This window comes from Strix uralensis, chromosome 1 (assembly GCF_047716275.1).
Source record: "Strix uralensis isolate ZFMK-TIS-50842 chromosome 1, bStrUra1, whole genome shotgun sequence".
NCBI classification, from domain to species: Eukaryota; Metazoa; Chordata; class Aves; order Strigiformes; family Strigidae; genus Strix; species Strix uralensis.
In genome coordinates, this window is record NC_133972.1 from 76,955,128 (window position 1) to 76,975,034 (window position 19,907).

Sequence of the window (19,907 nt, forward strand, 5' to 3'; positions counted from 1 at the left end):
AGATACGGACACTGCCACACATTCTTGAAAAGCAGTGGATCAAAATCTCAGCTTTAATATTCCTGTATCTGATTGCTAATGAGCACCTTCACTAGAGTTGGAGGGTTAAGAGACTCAGAAAAGATCTGAGTGCTTTAGAAAGCCTGTGTTGTACGATGTGTGGCAGATTAGCCATAGTCTAAAGACACACGCTGTCTCAAGGTATGGGAGAGCCTTTGTGAAAGACACACAAAGAAACCAGGTCTTCCTAGTTCAAGGAATTGCAAAGTCCTCAGCAAAGTCTGGTGTAGTGTATAGCTATACAGAAATATATAGATACATTTTCTCTAAAGGGCTCTTGTGCTTACTAAATATGTTGATTGAGGAAGTCTGTGTGGTCTCTTATGACCACCATTATGACTCCTTGGTGAAACAGAAGTGCAAGGACTGACACTGAAGCACACATTTCAGTACCAGGGTGCTGTGCATCACCCATCAGTGCTGGCCCTCCTGACAGGCCATGCCTTTATCAGTGCCCCTGAGAGAATCTCAAAGTTCAGATCCAGAGCCTGTCTGATTCCTTGCTTCACAGTCATAGCCCAGATATGCCCCACTCCTCTCACCCTGATAGCCACTGAAAACTAAATCCAGGTCCTCTTGCCCCCTGCTCTAACCTGAAAACCAGGGGACCAGTGATTCCCAGCAGGTCCAACATAGCCAGAGAGACAGACAGAAGGCAGAAGTCCGTCTTTTCCCTCTGCCTGTTAACTTTCACAGTTGTGTTTTTCCTCCTGTTTTCTCCTTTCTGTCTTACGGTCACTTATATGCACTTCTTGAGCAGCTGTGAAGCTGTGCAGGCACCAGAGGGATAAAGTGGAGGAGGACTTTGGGAGAAGCTGAGCAGGCAGAAAAAAAAAAAAAAGAAAACCATATCCACTTAAAGATTTACTTAGCACAGAAGGTCTGCATTTCAGAGTAGAAGTTAATGGAGTTGTAAGGGTTTTTAGAGTCAAGAACACGGCCTCCAGCATCCATTTCCTATCCCCAAGTCACATGTGGTTATGAGCTGGAAGTTCTGCATCTTAATTCACTATTTCTGCTCCTTGCTTTATAGTAGGTATCACATTTTGGAGTAGTCCATTCTGGTTTGGTTAGAGGAGGAGGTCTCCTAATTACTGTAATTGCTGTGTAAAGCCTGCCCAGAAGTAGTCTATGGTGCAGTGGCCTATTCATGTGGCTGGAATTCATGTGATGTGGGGTCTCCTGCCTTTGCTAGGACATATTTTGCCATCTCGGACAAAAAGCTCCGTTTTTGCTTGTATCTACATGTGCTGAGCCATGATACAGGACACGCACCAGCAAAGTACTACATTCCTGTGACGGGTTTCTATGATAGGCACAAGGTGTTAATTTGTCTAATGGCTGAGCTAATATTCAGGCGGATAGTGGGCCAGATCCTGCTGTCAAATAGAGTCTCTGCAGCCTCACCCTTACAACTGGTCTGGTGTAAGTTGAGGCACTATTCTCCCAGCATGGGAAACAGGTGACATGGTGAAGTCTGCTCTGGAGTCTCTCTACCAGCTGGCTGATGCAGTAATAAAGTTGTAACAATCTTCTGGGTCTAACTGGAGGTTCAGAGGCCCCAAGCTACATTTATACAGGGTTTGAACAAACAGTTCTGAGCCAAGTTGATTTCTGGTGCAACTCTAATAAGGCTGGAATAACTACACCTGGGATGATTTTTCTCTCACACAATATGTCAGTGGTCAATCTCTCAATATGCCTGGCTATAAGCGTCTTTAAAAAGACGTTCTCTTTATAGTACTAAATTCTGATCTGCCAAACGTGGCAGCCAATGAGCTCTTCCAAACTAAATACCATGAGAATTATGCATAAATACCGAAGTATCCTCATTGGCCTCTTGGTGAAAATTAATTGATCCATCACAGACAATATCTATTTGTTGAAGTTTTTATTCTGCATTTTTCACTTCTGTAAGTAGTATACGTGATTTCATTGGCTGGCTATTTTAAACCATAGGGGACCATTGGTGGAACAGTACAAATCGCTCTGAAATCCAAAATTACCAGCTGCAATTATAGTCTGATGTAGCATCTTCTCTAAGGACTATAAATGCTTCACTACTTTAATTTTGCTTGGCATTTGCATCACTGTGTGACAATTACTGAGCAATGGCAAAGGATGGATTCAGTAATGAAGCCTGGACAGTAAAGAAATACTGTCCAAATTGAAATATTCTCTCTATTTCAATCTAATATTCATCAGTCTGTGCACATGGATACATCACATTTAGATACAAAGCACTGGTAAGACAGGTACCTTCCTTTCTGCTGCTGAATTGTCTGGCTTTTTTCATATCAGAGATGAGGAAAGTTGTTTTCTCCTCATATTTCTTGATTGTTTTTAACTATGCAAAAGGATGAGATACTAAGTTGCAAATACTATTAATTAAAAGGTCATACTGGCAACTATATTATTCCAGACAAAGCTTGTGAAATTTTACCAATTTCAGTGATGTTACACTGGTAGAAAACGGGAATGAAACAGCAGTGGCTCAGCTATTTTTTGAGCTTGTATATACACAGTTTTAATTATTTGAACTATTTGTGACTGCCCCTAAGTCCCAGATATATTAGAAGACAAGATCAAGCATTATACCTCAGACTGAAAGAGCAGATGCAATTGGGGAAACAAAACAATGACATTGTGAGAATATGGGGCTTACACAGGAAGGGTTCTGGGTATTGCCAAAATTAGTTTCCCTTGTTAAAAAGAGATATGCTGAAGAAACATTCTTTAATGGGGAAAAAGCAGGTTTTGGAGACGTGAGATATAAAACATTTATAATAAAAACCACCTGGGGCACAGTGAGCTGTGCAGAGTCAATGTCTGCAAATGACACTATTTACCTTCATCAGACAGAGCTGTAAAACTTTTGAGAGACCTAAGTAATTTAGCCAAATAGGCAACACAGTGGAAATGCTGTTCAATGTCATTGCAAGGTCAAGCAGTGCACAGTAAGATACACTAAGAGACAAAAATTTCAACTCTTCACATGCTTCAGAAGGGTTCAAAATTAATAATCTAAGCATTGGAACCTTGTTATCATGTGATGTTCTTTGGGACCCAGAGCTCCATGTGCAGCTGCAGTCTAACAAGGTATTAGGCTGAATAAAGACTGGACTGAAAAATCACAGTACCAGCAACAGCGCAGTGCCATCTTGCATGCTTTGGGGATCACTGCTGAGGCCCTTCAACAAGAATACTGAAGAATTAGACAGGTCTTGAAGTAGGCTAAGCATGATCCAGCACAAAGACTTTCAAAGACAGACTGGAAAGATGTGGTTAGTTTATTCCAAAGAGGCAATAAATGAGGCCATGAAAAACAAAGCAGATAAAATGCTGAAAGAGGTATTTAGCAGGAGCTCCTATTCTTCCTGTAGCAGTGTTCCCCTCCTATCCCCCTCCACCCCTCCAAAAAAAAAAAGAAATATAAAAAAGAAAAACCACAACTGGCTGGTCTTCTCCCTGTGATTTTCTCAGAGTCAGGCTGGAAGGCAACTAACAGCATTCACCAGCTTTGCATACCACCAAGTTGATAACAGTATTAAATTGATTACAGAAATCATGGCTGGAGCTTAGGAGGTTCTTAGACATTTCTACTGACCTCAGTTTACTAATTCTTGACAAATATCTTCCACATTAACGGCCACCTCTCTACACCCCATGAAATACAGAAAACCAGAACAGCTGGTGAGTAATGAAGAAGAAAGAGTCTAGACAGGGTAAATCTGTCCAACCTGACCCAAGAAAAGGAGGTACTGAAAGATGTAAACATTTTGGATCAGGAAAAGACTCAGCTACTCATAGGAGATGCAGTCAGAATAGAGTTATACCTCTGTCCTTTGGCCAAACTAACAGCCTATCAAATGGCACCTGCACCTACAGTCCAAAACGTTACCAAAGCTGAACATTTCCCAATGGTGTGCCAAAAGCAATCAAATCCACACAGTTCATGCTGATACTTAACACAACCAAAGATCCCATACGATATACCAGGAAAATGAAATGGGGTGTTGTATGGGAAGTTATATTGGAGCAGAAATAACATCTAGAGTATTTTTTTCCCCCCATGGCTTTTCCTCTTGAACATTGTGAACAGATCTCAAATGTGTACTGACTAAGGATGAAAACTGCATCCCACCACGTATTTCCAAAAGCAAGAGTCAGAAAAATGTTCGTCTCCTACCTTGTTAACTTTGTCCCAATCTGCTGCCTAAGTTCAAGCCTCTCTTCATCAGTCTGCATGGGGAGGATGTTCTTTTCCTCCAGCTCTCGCTTAGAAGGCCTGTTGCTTAGTTTGATTGCTAAAGAGTCCTTCCTGCAGACTTTCATTGCCAGGGAGCCTGTGGGAGAGAGGAGAGGCTCTGCCAAAGGAGGTGTCATCATTTCATTACAGCATACAGCAGGCAAAGAAGTACTAGCCAAGGAAGGATACTAGGCTCTCATTTACATTGGTATGGACTGTGGGAAAAGGGCATCAATTAACTTCACATGCTCAATTAATCTCAATTCATATCATAATAAGGAAAAGTGAATTTGGTAGGTATACAGGAAAAAGAAATTAAAATATTGCTCCATAGAGGGGAGCAGAGAAGAAGGGCTTGTTTCAGAATTGCTAGTAGCATCTGTAGCTTTCTCTAGCACTGCGTTTCTTAACCACATAATGGAATGAATAATTCAACCTCAGAATCTGGGCAGGCAGCAGAGCTACATTATGTGGAAAGAGAGAGGTATCTCTCTCTCTTGCAATGTAATACCAAGACATCCAAGATAGCACTAGAAGGAATCAAAAGTCAACCAGAAGCAGCACAGATCACTGTGTACATTAACTGAGGCTGCTTCTCAGGCAGTGACAGTGGCAAAGACACTGTGAAAACCAGTGGCCTTTCACAGCTCAAACTTGCTTTCCTATGCTTGCATCCAAAACAGTTTGAGCAGGGAAGACAGACACAAGCAGACAGAGAGACACAAACCCATGAAAGGTTTTGGGCTTTGGCAGGAGAGTGCAAGACAGTGCAGTTATGCTCTGTTTCTTAGTTTAAGAGCAAAGACTACTTAATTTCACTTGCAGGGTAAGGGAGGATTCTGAGGAGATTAAATATGCCTGTTTTAGAATCTTCTTGGTGTGTGTTTTAAAAAGGGTGTTGTTTGATTGCACTGCTCCCAGCTTCAGAAGAAAAGAAATTCAAGGGCCTGAAACTTCAGCTCAACCTGCAGGATGACAAGCAGTTGTCATATGCAAAGTACTGCATCCTATCTTCATGGGAGAGTCCTATGATGCCACACTGAGGCAGGAGATGGATTTTCTCAGAGAGGTCAGGAAGGGGTCACAGGTCCCTCTTCAGACTGTAATTGCAATATAGCTACCAATTAACCTCTTCTCTTCTTATCTGAGCCCAATCTGACCCCTTTCAAAGTATGGGCAGACTTACAATTCTGACATGATTTAATACTTATATAAAAGCTCTGATTCTCTATTGGTGGCACTTATTTCATCCTCCTGAAGTAACTATTGAGCTGATCTTGACTTAAGACGAAGGCAGGGCTTCTCTACATCATGGACACTTGGGAAAGTGAATCCAAAAGTCAATTTGGAAGTGAACTAATATAAGCCAAAACCAGTCATCTGAATTCTGACTGAGAGCTACCCAGACAGGGATTCATGTGTATTAGGGATATCACTATAAATTCATGCTACTTGCAATTTTGGATTAATTTACCAAGCATCCCCATGTAGTCAAGCCCTGAGAGATGCAAAAGCCACAGTCAAGAAAGAAAATTCATAGGCCTTGTGTTTCCCTTGTGTACTGAGAATTCAGAGTAAAAACTAAATAAATGAGAAGGAAAAATGAAATTAATCTTACTTGTAAATAATGAATTATCCTCATCTTCATCTTCCTCTTCCTCCTCTTCCTGTCTTGTGTAGAGGCAGGAAGAATCTTCATAGTCGGTTTCATGAGGCACATTTTCTTTATTGTCATCACATTCGATCACAACAGTTGGCACTTGTCTCATGTCTGGGAGGCCCCCAGGTCCTGTTTTTGTAACACTGTCACCTGTGTGTAAACCAGAGCTGTTGGGAAAGAAAACCAAACAATTAAACTCAAGGAAACAGCTCAGTGGAAGTCTGAGTTGCTTCTCTCACCGTATTTAGGAAAGCAGTGGCTTTTCATCCCTTTTTGAGAAGAAAGGAGGACAGAAAGATCTTCATGACTGGCAAGACACCTAATGGGTTTAAACTGAGTACACATTAGATATAAGGTACAACACTTGTTAGGGAGAGGTAGGAGAGCACGCAGGCAGAAATACTGGCAGCCAGGACTGAGAACTAAAGATCTGTGGCAAATAGAGACTCAAGGCTTAGTGAGAATTGCACCAGCTACTCAAGAGTGATAAGCATGTCTTCAGTCTCGTGGCTGTGTGACCTCTCCACTGGTGTGCAGGCAGTAAGGAGAAAATGTCTCACCTGAATGCAAAAGATGGAGTAACAGTGGAAGGAAGGAAAGGTATAGATTGTGGAGGAGGATTGTTGAAAGGCAGAGGGAAACCATGACTTGCACTCCTTGGGCAAGATGATGTTGACTGACTTGAGGGGAAGGCAAGGGCACAACTCTCTGAAGTGCAGGGGACCACATGTGAAACCGGGCTTGGAGAAAAGAGACTTTGGGAGCTGGTGAGAGTAACAAGGGAGAGAGCTAAAACCTGGGAGGTTTGTTTGCCAATGGCACAGTTATATGTTGTGGGGGCTGCAGTGATGATATCCCTTCTCCTGCCCTGGCTCCTCACTCCAGTCAGGTGCTGGAGATCAATCTGAATTGGAGCTAACATCATATTTCTTTTGTCACATGAAAGTGTGATTGATCATTTCCTGCAGCTTACTCGGTTAAGACCTGTGGTCAGTACTGCTACCATCTAGCTCTGTTTATGGGTTGATTTCAAAGCCCTTTACTGAGGAACATATCAATACAAGCAGGGAAACAGGAACATGAGGACGTGAAGATCAAAGTCAAACAAGAGGTGAAAGGAAAAGTCAGGAACAGAACCAGGTTTACTAACCCATTTTTATCTAATAGCTTATGTTGCTCTTCCAATGTGAAGTGAGAATGAGAGACTGGTGGGCAAAAATGACAGCTGCTCAGGTTTATTTGTGAGTCAGCAGAAACTGCCCTCTCTCTTAAGTCCCAGCTGAGGCAACAGTTATATGAAAGATGGGGAACATTTACCTATTGGACACCCTCTTCAAACTCCCATTTGAGAACAACATAGCTGTGAAACCAAATGTGCTGGCCAAGTTGCACTTGAGGCATACAAATTTGGGTCTGACCTTACCGAGTGCTGAGTAGTCTCAGTTCCCTTGAATATTTCAGTCTGCTCAGAATACCAGAGGCATTCTGCATCTTGAAAAAAATGTTGTATCCTTCTCTTTAAATGATCTTCAACTGAGTCAACTTGAAACACTTCTCTTTCTTCCGACTCTAAAGTTAACATGGACTTTTACATGGCTGTCAGATAACATCCCAGAAAGACTTTTAAAAGTGTACTTCTGGGTATATAATGCTAGTCCACAATGTGCTTAGGGATTAAGGAGAAGAAAAGGCTTCAGATCCTGAGAACAAACCATACCATGCTGTTATTATCATCTTCTGCTTCAAAGCTTCAAAAAATTTTGTCAATTGCAACTTTTACTATTGCAGACTAACCAACGAGATGCATTGCTTTACTGGATGCCTTGAAGAGGAACTCCATTTTCTTAGTGATAGCCCATGTTTTGCACCACAAAGTAAGAGAGATTCATAAAGAAATGGCTTGTGAATTTTTGTATTAGACTTCAATGAGTTTGACCCAAAAAATTTTATCCCAGAAGTGGTTTTAAAATTCATCACCTGATGACACATAAATGCACAACAGTCTTTAAAAACTTTCAACTACCTTTTAATTATTGATATGCTTTAATAATTTTAGTTTTATGAACTTCATTTTTTAAATCTGTTTTCTCTGTAACCTATTTTTTTGTGTAACTCTTTTTAAGAGGAAAGGTAGGAAATTCAAAAGCCTGGAATTAAATTTCCAAGGGAAACTAAAATGTTGTGAAATTCTGTTAATATTGCTAAAAGAAACAAAAAACTCCCAGTGGTGAACACAACCACTGGCTCATTCAGTTAATTTTAAAACAATACATACATAGAGAGTAAGTCCATTCTGGAAGTACAAATGAAAGGAGCAAAAAGTAGTTCAGCATCCAGGACCATTTGGTGCTTCCCTGTTCTGTGAAGGATGTATGTAGGTTACAGATGCATCCTTATGGGTGTGCACACAGGGTAGCAGATATCAAAGTGATTCACCAATTTTGGTTACCAAGCAGGTATTGGATGGCAACAAGACTTACAAATTACCACAGAGGATCTTTATTTGAACTAGTGATCTAGAAACAGGCAGCTTCTCATCTCATTGTAATTTTTCTGAATCATCCACTTTCTTGATAATACTACTTTCTATTTTGAGCCCCTCATTTTTCCTGGTGTTTTGTGCTCTTCTTGATTAAAATCAGCCTTTTCCACAGCATTTTGACTAAGTCAGCTGTCTAAGCAAAGCACTTATAAAATACATGCAGTACTGCAGTATACTTAAGAAAGACAAATCAAGGTCATTGGATATTTCCACTGTGTATAAATTCCTCCAGGTCATTAGCAAAAACATCAGAAAATTTTTTTAGCATTATCTACCAAAAAGCACACTATTGTTTCAAACATTTTAAACCAGCCATGTGTTTTGTAACAAAATTAGAAAATGAAGCTACAGCTAAGCAAGTACTTGTTTTAAGAAGATAAATGTATCTTAACACATAGATTTGAATAATTCATAGCTGACTAGTACAAGCACTTGCAATTACTGTTGCATCACCTTTACGTGATCAAAACAGCAAAAAGTTACACCACCACTATAGCTTACAATGTTTCTAGTGAGAAAATATTTTAATGAAAAATCAGAATTTAAGCATATGAGTGACTCATGGTACAGACAAAATTGAAAAAGAAAAAAGTGAAATCCTTTCTGTAAAATCTAGTGGGGAAAAAACCACACGTTTCTCATCTGTCATCCCAGGTTCTTTGATTTTGGAATAAAGAGTTACATTTTTATCAGCATGTTTTCAGATCCACAGTACACTCTTCTGTACTTAGCAGTTAAAACAAAAATCCAAAAGAACTTCAAACCATTGTATATACATTTCTACAATAGAGGCATATGTGTGAGAGACAGAGAGTGAAGGCAGGGATATAAATATTAAGTGTTTCCATCCTTAGGCAACGCTAAGGTTTAGACAAAAAGCAATTCTCTTGACAAGTTTTATGGAGGATAAATGCTTTCTGACTCAAATATGTTTTATAAGATTTACAAGACACTGGCAGGAATGCCTAATTCATTTAATTTCATAAATCTACAGTCTAAAGCTGAACTGGGCGTCCCAGAGGAACTGGTCTCACACGCTGTCTTTTCGGACAGAGTGATTTTTCATTGCTCTGCCACAGATGCAATTCGAGCCTGGAGTGAGATATTGCCACTTAACAGCTCTTTAGTAAGTAAGTTGAACAAACTGAGGCCTTGACTCAGCTGCTAGTGTACAAGAGCCCACAGAGTAATTGAAATTGTCGTCTTACCAGACAGACTGAGAACTGTATGGGCAAGGCAGAATATAAGGCTATTTCAGATCAAGAAGCTGCCTCCCTAACTCAAAATTAAAGATACATTCCAGTGGCACAAGAAGGTTTCTAAAGCTTCTTTTGCGGCTGTTCACGACACATGGCTTTTGGTCATGGTCTTTCTTCTCAAATTCATTTCAGTCAGGAGGATGAAACCTTGTGTGGATTTTGGTCACAGGGCTTATCAGATTTTCACCAACTCTTAAAATGCGTACTGAAATGCTGAAAACGATGCCTGAATCTAGAGTTTTACTTATGCCTGACACACCCCCTTTGTGCTGAAGGGGAAAGTTGTTTGCAGTAGGGCACAAATTGGCAACAGAGGTTGCAGAAAAAAGGTTACGTGGAAATTACACTCTTCCCTGTTTCAACTTAATCTATCATAAAGCTGGTAATTTATCAGGAAAAATAGAGGCAAATTAGCAGCACAAATGACATGTCATAATAGCTATACTATGACAAGGGACAGATTGCCCTTTTGAGAATAGGTTATGAATAGATGTTAGGAGTACCAGAAAATGTTTGCGATCAAAGGCCTTAAGTGTGCAAATTAACTTAATGTTCTATAATGCCTGTAATAAAACTGAATAAAAAAGTCCAGGAATTAACTGTCGTTTTAAGGCATAAGAACAACTGGGACTTGAATAGCTATTACACGCTTTTAATGTACCTTAAGACATTAACTTATTAATATGCACTAGATCTAGGTGAGGCAGTAACATGCAACCACTCCTGCAGAAGGGAAAATAGAGGTAGAGAAGCTCAAGGTCAACGACAGCAAAATAACTTCTGGCTTCCAGGCCTGTACAGAGGGACAGCTCATTTGTCTCTGGCAAGCTTCTGGCTCTTTGGCAAAGCTCTGATTTCAAGTATCAGCCTTCAGGTGTTAGACTACCTGAATTCGAGAGACCTCATCTGTGAAAGCAAAAAATTCAGACTGCTAGAACAAGGGGATGTTTTAGTCTTTCATTCTTTGTTCCTGTCCACACTCACAGTCCTGGTGGAGAGAAGAGTTGTGAGGTCCAAGAAAAGTTTACTGGGCAAAATGTGGAATTGATACAAACTTTTATGGATTCAGTGAATATCAATGGAGTTTAACAGACTTGAGGAGCTTCCACTGCACCAGGACCAAAGAAACTAGACACAGGGAAGAAAAAAAACATCCTGAAGGGAAAAAAAAAGAAAAAAATTAGAGCAGAAAACTGATCTGTGCTTGTCTACATGATCCTCCCTTATTAAAAACAAAATGCTATTCTAAATAATCCCCCAAATTACCAGACTTGGCAGCATTATTACTGCAGCATCATGGCAATTATTCTATAAAGTTGTAGGACTCTTTTGAGATAAAGGCTGAGATCAGCAAAAATAAATGCTGCCAATGAACTTCGCATTCCCCAGAAGGTGCCTCAGAGACTAGTCAGGCTCTCTATCTCCTCAATTTTATTGACCCAACTGCAGTGACCCAGTACACTGTTATCTTGGAAAAAACAGTAAAGCTCAGGATGTCACTGCATATCCTATGCATGCAACAGATGTGAGCACATTACCAAATTTTAAATAGAGGAAAGCAGATCTAGGATCTCTGCGGTTTTAGCAAGCCCTCAAGACTTCTGGACTGAAGTGTCCAAGATTTTATACAATTATGGGAAAAAAACTACTGTCAAAAATACTAGAAAACAACAGCATTTGGTGCAAACAATCCTCTCGTAATTTAAATATATGTATTTTAAAAATCTGCACAAATCTTCAAGAAAAATTAGCAAATTTACTAAGGTCACAATGTGGCTTAAAAAAGCAATTTAAGAACTTAACAGCAACTGTCAGCTCCACAGACCTGTAAATACTTTGAAATACTTTTACCTCCAGATACTATGAAAATAACAATTGCTGTTGCAGAGGAAACAGTCATCACCTATTTTCTCTCTTGTGAATGCAAAAGTTATCGATTTGTTTTGACAAGGAAAATAACTGAAGTACTCAATACTTTATTTCAAGATTGAAATAATAGTTAATCAGTGCAAAAAGGCTATGAAAAATCAACCATCTGCAATAACATGAACTAGGATTCATTTTCAATTAAAATGTGAAACATTAGTGCCACAACCTTTTCTTATTTTCTTCTGCAAAGGGAGGTGATTGCTTCATATCAGGAAATGAATCCTTGCTTATTTAGTTTTTAACAAGCAGCAGGGCTTCAGCTTAAAATTAATAGTTAAAATGAAACAGCATCACCTTCTTTAAATCAGGTAAAAGTATTTGTAGACATAAACACAATGGATGCCTAGAAATTGAAGCATTCATTGCTGTGGGGCAACAGATGCCACAATGAAGTCATACTCTGAGAGAGGTCACTGGGCTCAGGATAACGAAGTGCCTTTCTGCACGCAGTGTGAGCCAGACAGTAAGACATCTGACCTATGCTGGGGACGGTGTGGGCACCAGCTACCCTCTGCTCTTGGTGCACCAAGCTTCAGGGTGATGCAAGTGCATCTGACTAGCTGGCAAGGTGAGGTAAGTGAGCAGTCACGGGGCACAGTGGGGAATGTGGATGCTCTTTCCAATCCTACTGCTACAGCCCTTTTCCTGATGGGGACAGGAATCCCCTCATAGCCCTAGCCTCATCAGAGAACTTCCCCATGCTGCAGAAACATTAGCCCCCCGCGATGTAACCACTGAGGTCTCTCTATCTTGGTACTAAAATAAGCTGGCAGTGTGGGACAGCCTCTGGTCCCCTGACGGTTTTTCATGCAGTAAAGAGAATCTGCCATATCTAATCGAATTATTTTCAACTATGCAATATAATGAAAGTAACATTATCACAAATAGCTACTGAGGCAAATCATCAGGCATTTTGACTATTAAACCAAATATTTTAGCTTCTGTCTAACAGAAGGATGATCTGATGCTCCTAGAACAAGCCAGGTACAAAGCTGCCCTTGGTACTAAATAGAACATGTCATTTTTTGGACTACCTTCCCTATTCTGGGACTTGCTCAATTTTCCTCTACAAGACGAAATACATTTTCCAAAGCTTGCTGATCTTGCAGTCTATGAGGACAGCTTGCATTTATACAACATGCTTCACTTACTCAGACTATTTTGAGCAGCATTCAGAGATATTCACAAATGACAGTAATAAAAAACAGCCTGAAGGTGGGTAAGGCACTTCTGATCAAATGTACTACCTTCCTCCAGATGCAAATGGCTAAGAACATAGCTGCTGTGGAATAGGTTAAATAATTATTTTAAGATCAAACATATAATTTAATTTAAATTAATTGAAATAATTTAAATAGTGTATTAAAACCCCTCTGAGTGACTTGTAGGAAGTCCTTATAGATTGTTTCAAGCTAATTGGTAATACTAATCAGATGCCCTGGTTGAGTGGCACATTTGGTTTTTATTGCTCTTATACTTCTTTTCCTTGCTTTTAGCAATCCTCCACATAACTGGAGCTCTGGAGTTATGCACTCTGCAGTACATTTGCAAGCCAGGCATGTCTTATTAAAATCTTCTCCACTGACTGTATTATCTATTTCCTTGAACAGGACAATGGGGTTCAGGAAATTTGGTCTTTTTCTCCTTTCTTCCACAAACTTGTCAAACAAGCCTGGAAAGGCTCTTTCCCTGTCTCTGTTTCTCCAGCAGTGACTCTGCCCTGAAGTTGTCAGACCCCAGAGGAGGGGCCTCATTTAAGTATTATCAACACAACTCAAGTGGCAATATCGATACTGAGGTTAGCAGGAAACAGTGCACATCAATATGTAATTTTAAAAGTTGATCCATTACCTTTCTAGCCTTTGCATGGTCATGGCTAGCGTTTTGTTCAGTTCCTCTATCATCCGACACCCTGAAGGGTGAATGGGCAATGTGTTGGACCCAGAAGGCAGGTGCTGGCTGTGGCTGCCGTACTGGAGCTGGTGCTGGTGAGCCGCTAACTGGGATGGTAGGACAGTGTGATGGTGCTGGGTCAAAGGCTGCTGGGAGCTCTTCTGCGTGGAGTAAGATGAAAGGGAGAGGTCTGGCCCCCCTAAAGGCATGCAAATCATGACTTTCTTTGGAGGTAGTGGAGGTGACAGTTTAACTGGCATACAAGGCAGTTTCACAGGAGCGCCAGGATCTAAAACAGAAGAAAGAGAGGCCCTGGTGTTAATTTTCATGTCAGTAAGATGGAGATCAGAGTATCTGTCTGGGCAAGCAGGTATTGAGGTTGCTAGTCAACACAGGAGCGTGCACCCCTTCCCTGCTGCGACAGACAACTCTGCACAGCATGTGCTCAGCACAGTCTTCGGAAAAAATACTGTTGTTTTGCAGCACTTTTGAGTCTCACAAAAAACGTCCCAGGGCTGTGTGTGCCCCTTAATAAACACGTTAAGCAACGCTTAACAAGGCTCCTGGCACACTTTGATGCTCTAAAGCCCTAATCCTCCAAAACAGCCCTATGAGGTAAGTGCAATGTCTCCTGCTCAACAGGCACACAAATAGAGGGAGAGCAACTCTATGTCTGAAGTTACAGGATGACTCACCACCATCACTGCTGGAGCAAAAGCTCAGGGACTCCTGATCCTTCTCAGCCACTGCAGCACAATTACAAGTCAAATTTTTTACAGCTTTGTAATGTGCAAAACATCTGGTGTTAAAAATTACATTACAGGGCAGGAGAGAAAAGAAATAGGGTTTGAATACTAAACAGGAGTGGTCTGGAAAAACAAAAGGTACAGGAGGAGAAAATCATAAAGGACAGAAGATTGTTAGGATTAATGTATTCTTTTACAGAAGACTTGGCAGGCACTTTTCTCTGGACTCACACACTGAATTTTAACCTTTTTAACTCTAGGCACATTCCTTGAATCACACAATTGACCTGCCAGGCAGACTCCCTTGACTTCCATGGGAAATCAATGAAAGGTCCATAAGCAAATTTCTCTGCCAGAACTCAACTTCAGGATGGAGATTTTTGGACTTGCACTCTGAAATGTTTTCAGAAGGGAAATGAAGTTAATGGGAGGGCTTGTAGTTCCCAAGATAGGCGTGGGAAATGGCCACCATGTATGTTAAGAGCAAAACCGAAAGCAAATATTTATGCTGTGAGCTGCAACTGTGAGTTTCTGTTTCAGAGGAAGGCCAGGCCTTTCCAGCCTGGAATACCACAGACATTTGGTTCTGCAATGCAGCTCTGCAGGCAAGGCTTGCATGCTTTTTGGTCTCTCGTTGCTTCAGTTCACTCTTCTTGCTCTAACATGGTAAAGGAACTGAAGGGCTAGAATCTTCTTTTGACCTGTGAAAGCTTGGGAGTAAGATGTTGCCCTTCAAGTTTCAGCGGTGATCACCCTACTGAGTGATAGCAGATTTCTAAAGTCCTTTTCCAGATGGTTCTTTTTAGCATTAGCTGTCTTCCTCCTTGCCCCTTTTAATCCTTCCTCCCTCCTGGCCTGTTCTGGGTAATGCCTGTATTAATATCCATATCTACTAGAGTGCACCAGGTTGATACTTTGAGTTCCAAGCACTAACAGTTCTTGAAAATGATTAAGGACAGTAATGTGGAAAAAGCCAGGCTCAGATATGACATAAGATTTTTTTTAGTGCTAGTTGTAGCTTCATTGCATCCACAGCATCCACTTGATACTAGTGCTTTTACTACGCTAGAAACAACACACTGACAGCAAGTCTTCCTTTTCTTCAAAGGGTTTATGGCTAAAGACTTAGGAGAGGCAAAGGCTGTGCAAAGACGAAACGGAGGCATGAAGAGAAAATGGTCTTTGCACGCTGTAGAGTGGGAGAGTTACTGAGAATAAAACTCAAGTCTTTCGGCCTTCAATGCAATATTGTATCCACTTGACATGTCTCTTGAAGGCAAAAATTCTTCTGATGGCTCCACCAAGGCTGAAATCTAACTCATGGGATTGCCAAACCACAGGGACCTGCCCTCTCCTCTAAAGCAGATTGCCTTCTGTACAATAAAAGAAAGATACTTTCGGGATTTTCTATTCAAGCACAGGAAGGTCTCCAAGTTATGGTGTTTTTCTTACATACTTAGATATCTGTGTATATTTCCTCTTTGTATCCTGCATAAAAGAGCACACCATCTTCAACAAAAGGTAAATAACAGAAAGAGTAAATAGTAAACTGTATAGAGCCCTGAGAACGAGGATCCTATGGGATTTGTAGTAACAAAGCGTTTTCATACATTTGTGCTCCAGGCAATTTCAGTTCTAGAGCTGGTCCTGAATTACAAAGACTATATTGAGACGTGCACTTCCATTTTGAAAAGTACAGGTTTGACTGTTGGTTTTAGATCTTTTTCTGCTGTATATCAATTAACATCTTCATCTGACAGTGCCCGTGCCTGGATGCCCCACCACTCTATATTGAGTCAGGGGAGTCATCTTTAATGGTGAATTCAAAGAGATCCCAACTGCACACATCTCTTGCTTCTGACAAAAGAATAACTGGAAGTATCAGCTGGGTTTGCTGCCATCTGTGGTCCTGACGATTAGAGCAATACTGTATGTTGAGAGTGAGTACAACATACCAAATGGTTCAGGCATAAAGCAAACAGGAATCTTTCTGTCTTAGTTCTAAAATATAGTGAAAAAATATTTTCCTTTCTCATGCAAGCATTCATCTAGTAGAATTGTGACAGAGGCACTGCAGCTTTGAAGTTACACAGAAGAACAAGTCTAGCTTAATTACCTCGAGTAACCACACACTCCATCATGAATCAGATGTGCGTACTCTGGTTTCCACTCTTCACAACAAAGGTATGGACCTTTAGTTTCCACTTAAATGTAAAGAAATTCTTCACATCAACATGTTTTCAGTGGTATCAGTGCTGGGTGACTCCACTGGACACCTGCCAAAAATCTTGTCCATTATTTTTAACTTAAGGCTTTATTCAGACCGACTGTGTTTCACCCAGGTTCTTGAGGCTGTCTGAATATGGCCCTAATACTTAAATAGAGCCTTGAAAGTGAACCAGAGGCATTAAATCTACTTGTCTGCCCTTCACCTTTGGAAGAACTCTACTTGCCTGTTAAAAAAAATGGCTAAAAGGAGAATGACTTCAATGGGAGGACAGTTCGATCCATTTGCTCAGAAATGTATCAGTGTATCTTCACTGACATCAGTAATGGTGACCTTGCACTGCAAGTTTTACTGCATGGTCAGATCAAGGAGTGTGCTGAAAGAACGGGGCCTTGCTCAAATTCACAGGCTCCAGGCACACTCCTGGAAACTCCACTACCATCATCTAGAGGAAACGAGAGAACAACTTGTTCCTGCGTGTAACATAACTGTGTTTTACAGTTCTTTTCCCTATTTGTTTTAATTGCACAATGTATGTGGTGTATGAACCAGGGATGGAAACAGTTATTGTCTCCAGCATGAAATAACCATCCGACATGGACATCTGTAGATGAATAAGAAGCTAGACAGTGGAAATATGAACAAGGAATCTGTGATAAGTGTCTTCTCAGTGGAACATTACCAGAGTCTTAAATCATTGCACAAAGCACTCATGTGACAGAAGAGAAGCAAACTGTGTGAAGCCAGGTGTGCAAGTCTGATTAATCTCTTTTGGCTGAGGTTCTTCATGCTCAAGAGAATAATGAGCAATTTTGCAAGATGTTCATTCCCAGCAGGGTTGTGACCACTCTGCACTGTGTATGGTTAAGTAATAACTGTGCCAGAAGTAACAAAAGAGATGTTAGACACAGAAACCTTCCCATTGCTGATGACAATGAATTACTTAAAAGATAGTTGTGGATGCCACAATATTTGCTGCACATCAGACCCATGACAAACAGGTCCTCTTGGGTTTTTCAGGAGATAGATAAATATACTTTGTATTCGCTGCACAGAAGGTCTACCCATGTATGGTTCTTCTGCTGTATTTGTGGCACACTGAGCTGTACACTAACTACACCAAATCTGATGCTTCCCAGCCACCAAACACGGCTGGAGAGCTGCTCAGCACGTGCTGCAGATACATCTGTTGAAAATAGAGTGCTAGGAAGTTCTGGATGTATGGCAGCAAATACTGCTCCAGCAGGGCTCCTAGAAAAGCTCATTAAAATCCTCAAATCCTGGCCCAGCACAACTACTGCAAGGATTAAGAGGGCATGCCGGGGAATCCTGGGTTTGTGGCAGAGCCGGCTGTGTTTGCTATCCTGCCAGTGGCAGAAATGCTCTTTCTTGACTCCTTGTGATGCCCAACAAGGAGCCAGCATTGTACCCCAACCGCAAGGAAGGCCAACAGCTTCCTGGATTGTATGAGTAGAAGCACAGCCAAGAGATCAAGGGATAATTCCCCTTCTGCTCAGTACTCCTTAGACTGTATCTAGATTACTGTGCCAAGCTTAGGATCCCCCAGGAAAGACATCAAAAAACCAGAATGATTTGAGTAGAGGGCCACCACAATGGTTAAGGGCTGGAGCACCTGGCCTGTGAGAAGTTGAGGGACTGGGACTTGTTCAGCTTGGAGAAAAGATAGCTAGTGGAGGGAACACCTAACAGCAGCCTGACAGTACCTATGAGGTTATCAACAAGGTGGAGCCAGGCTCTTCACAGTGGTGCATGGTGGGAGGATGAGAGACAGTGGGCAAAAACTGAAACAAAAGAGGTTCAGGACTGGATTATAAGGAAAATCTTTTCCCCCACAAGAAGAGCCAAACAGTGGGACAGGTTTGCCCAGACAGGTTGTACAGCTGGCATCCTTTGAGATGTCCAAGACCCAGCTGGACAAAACACTAAGAATCCTAGCCTGATCCCATAGCTGGCCCTGCTTTGAGCAGGAGGTTGGACTGGAGACTTGCTGAGCTTCCTTCCCACCTGAATGACCTTATACAGTGACCTGTGCTGTACTATATACAAGTAATACAACTCGTCATAAAGTTAACGAGTTACTCTTTACATTCTATCCAAGTAATTAATTCCGTAATGTGCCAAAAAAAAAAGTAGTGCAAAACCCAGCGTGGCCTGTTGAGGGAGCTGCATAGTGGAAATGTGGTGATGGGCCTTATATTCGCCGGTAGCATTTGGACAAGCAGTTGTTACTCTTTCAGGACTTCTCTCTGGGAATCACTTGTGCCGGAACAGCAGGAGTCTCTTTTCTTATTTCAATGAGCTTTTTGAGCACATTCATACAGACAAGTTAAAAACTGTTCTCAAAGATTTGCCATGCATCTCCTGCTGAGTACAGCAAGATCTGCAGTCACGTCTTCAGGGAGGATTTGAGACAGAAATTCTTTGCTGTTCTGCACCATGTATGCATCCACGGTTCAAGCTGAATTTGGAGAACACAAGCAAAGCATGCTTAGCCTAAAGGTTGAAAAGTACAGTTCTGCATGAATTTCTGGGCAGAGCCCTGAAGAGGGTTTCAAAGACAAGAAGATTTCCTGATGCCTGTATGTGCTAGGTACTCCCCTCTAGGTAGCAGCAGGCAGAGGAAGAATGGAGAGCAATTGCATCAGGGTCCAGTTTCCCATGAGAACCTGGGGATGCTGGTGAAGGAGAGCTGCTTTTGCTTTGCTGCCTTTCCCTCAAGCACACAGAAAAAAGAGAATTGTCCGTTGCCATCACATGAATGTAACCTGTCTTCATGAATGCAGTCTGCCAGAACAGGCAGCAGGAGGCAACACCACAGAAGGAGGAAGCTTGTGGATAACATCTTGGGCTCAACTACACAGGAGCTTTCTGAGATACATGTGACTGTTGCATTATAGAATACTGCAGAGAATATTTATCGGATAAATTGTAGTTGTAAATACTTTCATAATGTTGTAACTAACAACCAGCTATGTTGTGGCAATGCAACAGGACACCAGGCATCCATGTTCTCAAACCTCATCCTTTGCTTGTCTGCATTATCAGAAGTAACTTTTGGGGACTGGTAACATTTCCTGCTCTGTTAAATGTTTGTGTCCAATTATGAATTAGTTCTTACTCTACAAAGACATAACTAGAAAGCACAATCTCAGAACTAAAAGTGTGCTATGCCTCTCCTAAAAAACTTGAATGAAGAAAGCAAGAGCATGCAAAAGGTTTTTTAAAGCTTAAATATAATAGCTGACTAGACAGATATGACCAAAGCTACACCCTATTTAATATTAGGCTGAATTTGGGCTCAAATACACTCAGGTGTTGCTG

At 41.2% G+C, this 19,907-nt stretch overlaps 1 protein-coding gene across 7 annotated transcripts in view; it reads right to left on the reverse strand.

Annotated features, from left to right (window-relative positions):
• Positions 1-19,907, reverse strand: part of PHACTR1 (phosphatase and actin regulator 1) — a 318,012-nt gene that overhangs the window by 46,125 nt on the left and 251,980 nt on the right. For all 7 annotated transcript variants that reach the window (XM_074871786.1, XM_074871767.1, XM_074871795.1 and 4 more), the window contains 3 exons: positions 13,551-13,881; positions 5,928-6,136; positions 4,250-4,406 (listed from right to left, as the gene is read on the reverse strand). In XM_074871786.1, the coding sequence (XP_074727887.1) occupies positions 4,250-4,406; positions 5,928-6,136; positions 13,551-13,881 (697 nt within the window). The remainder of the gene's footprint in view (positions 1-4,249; positions 4,407-5,927; positions 6,137-13,550; positions 13,882-19,907) is intronic.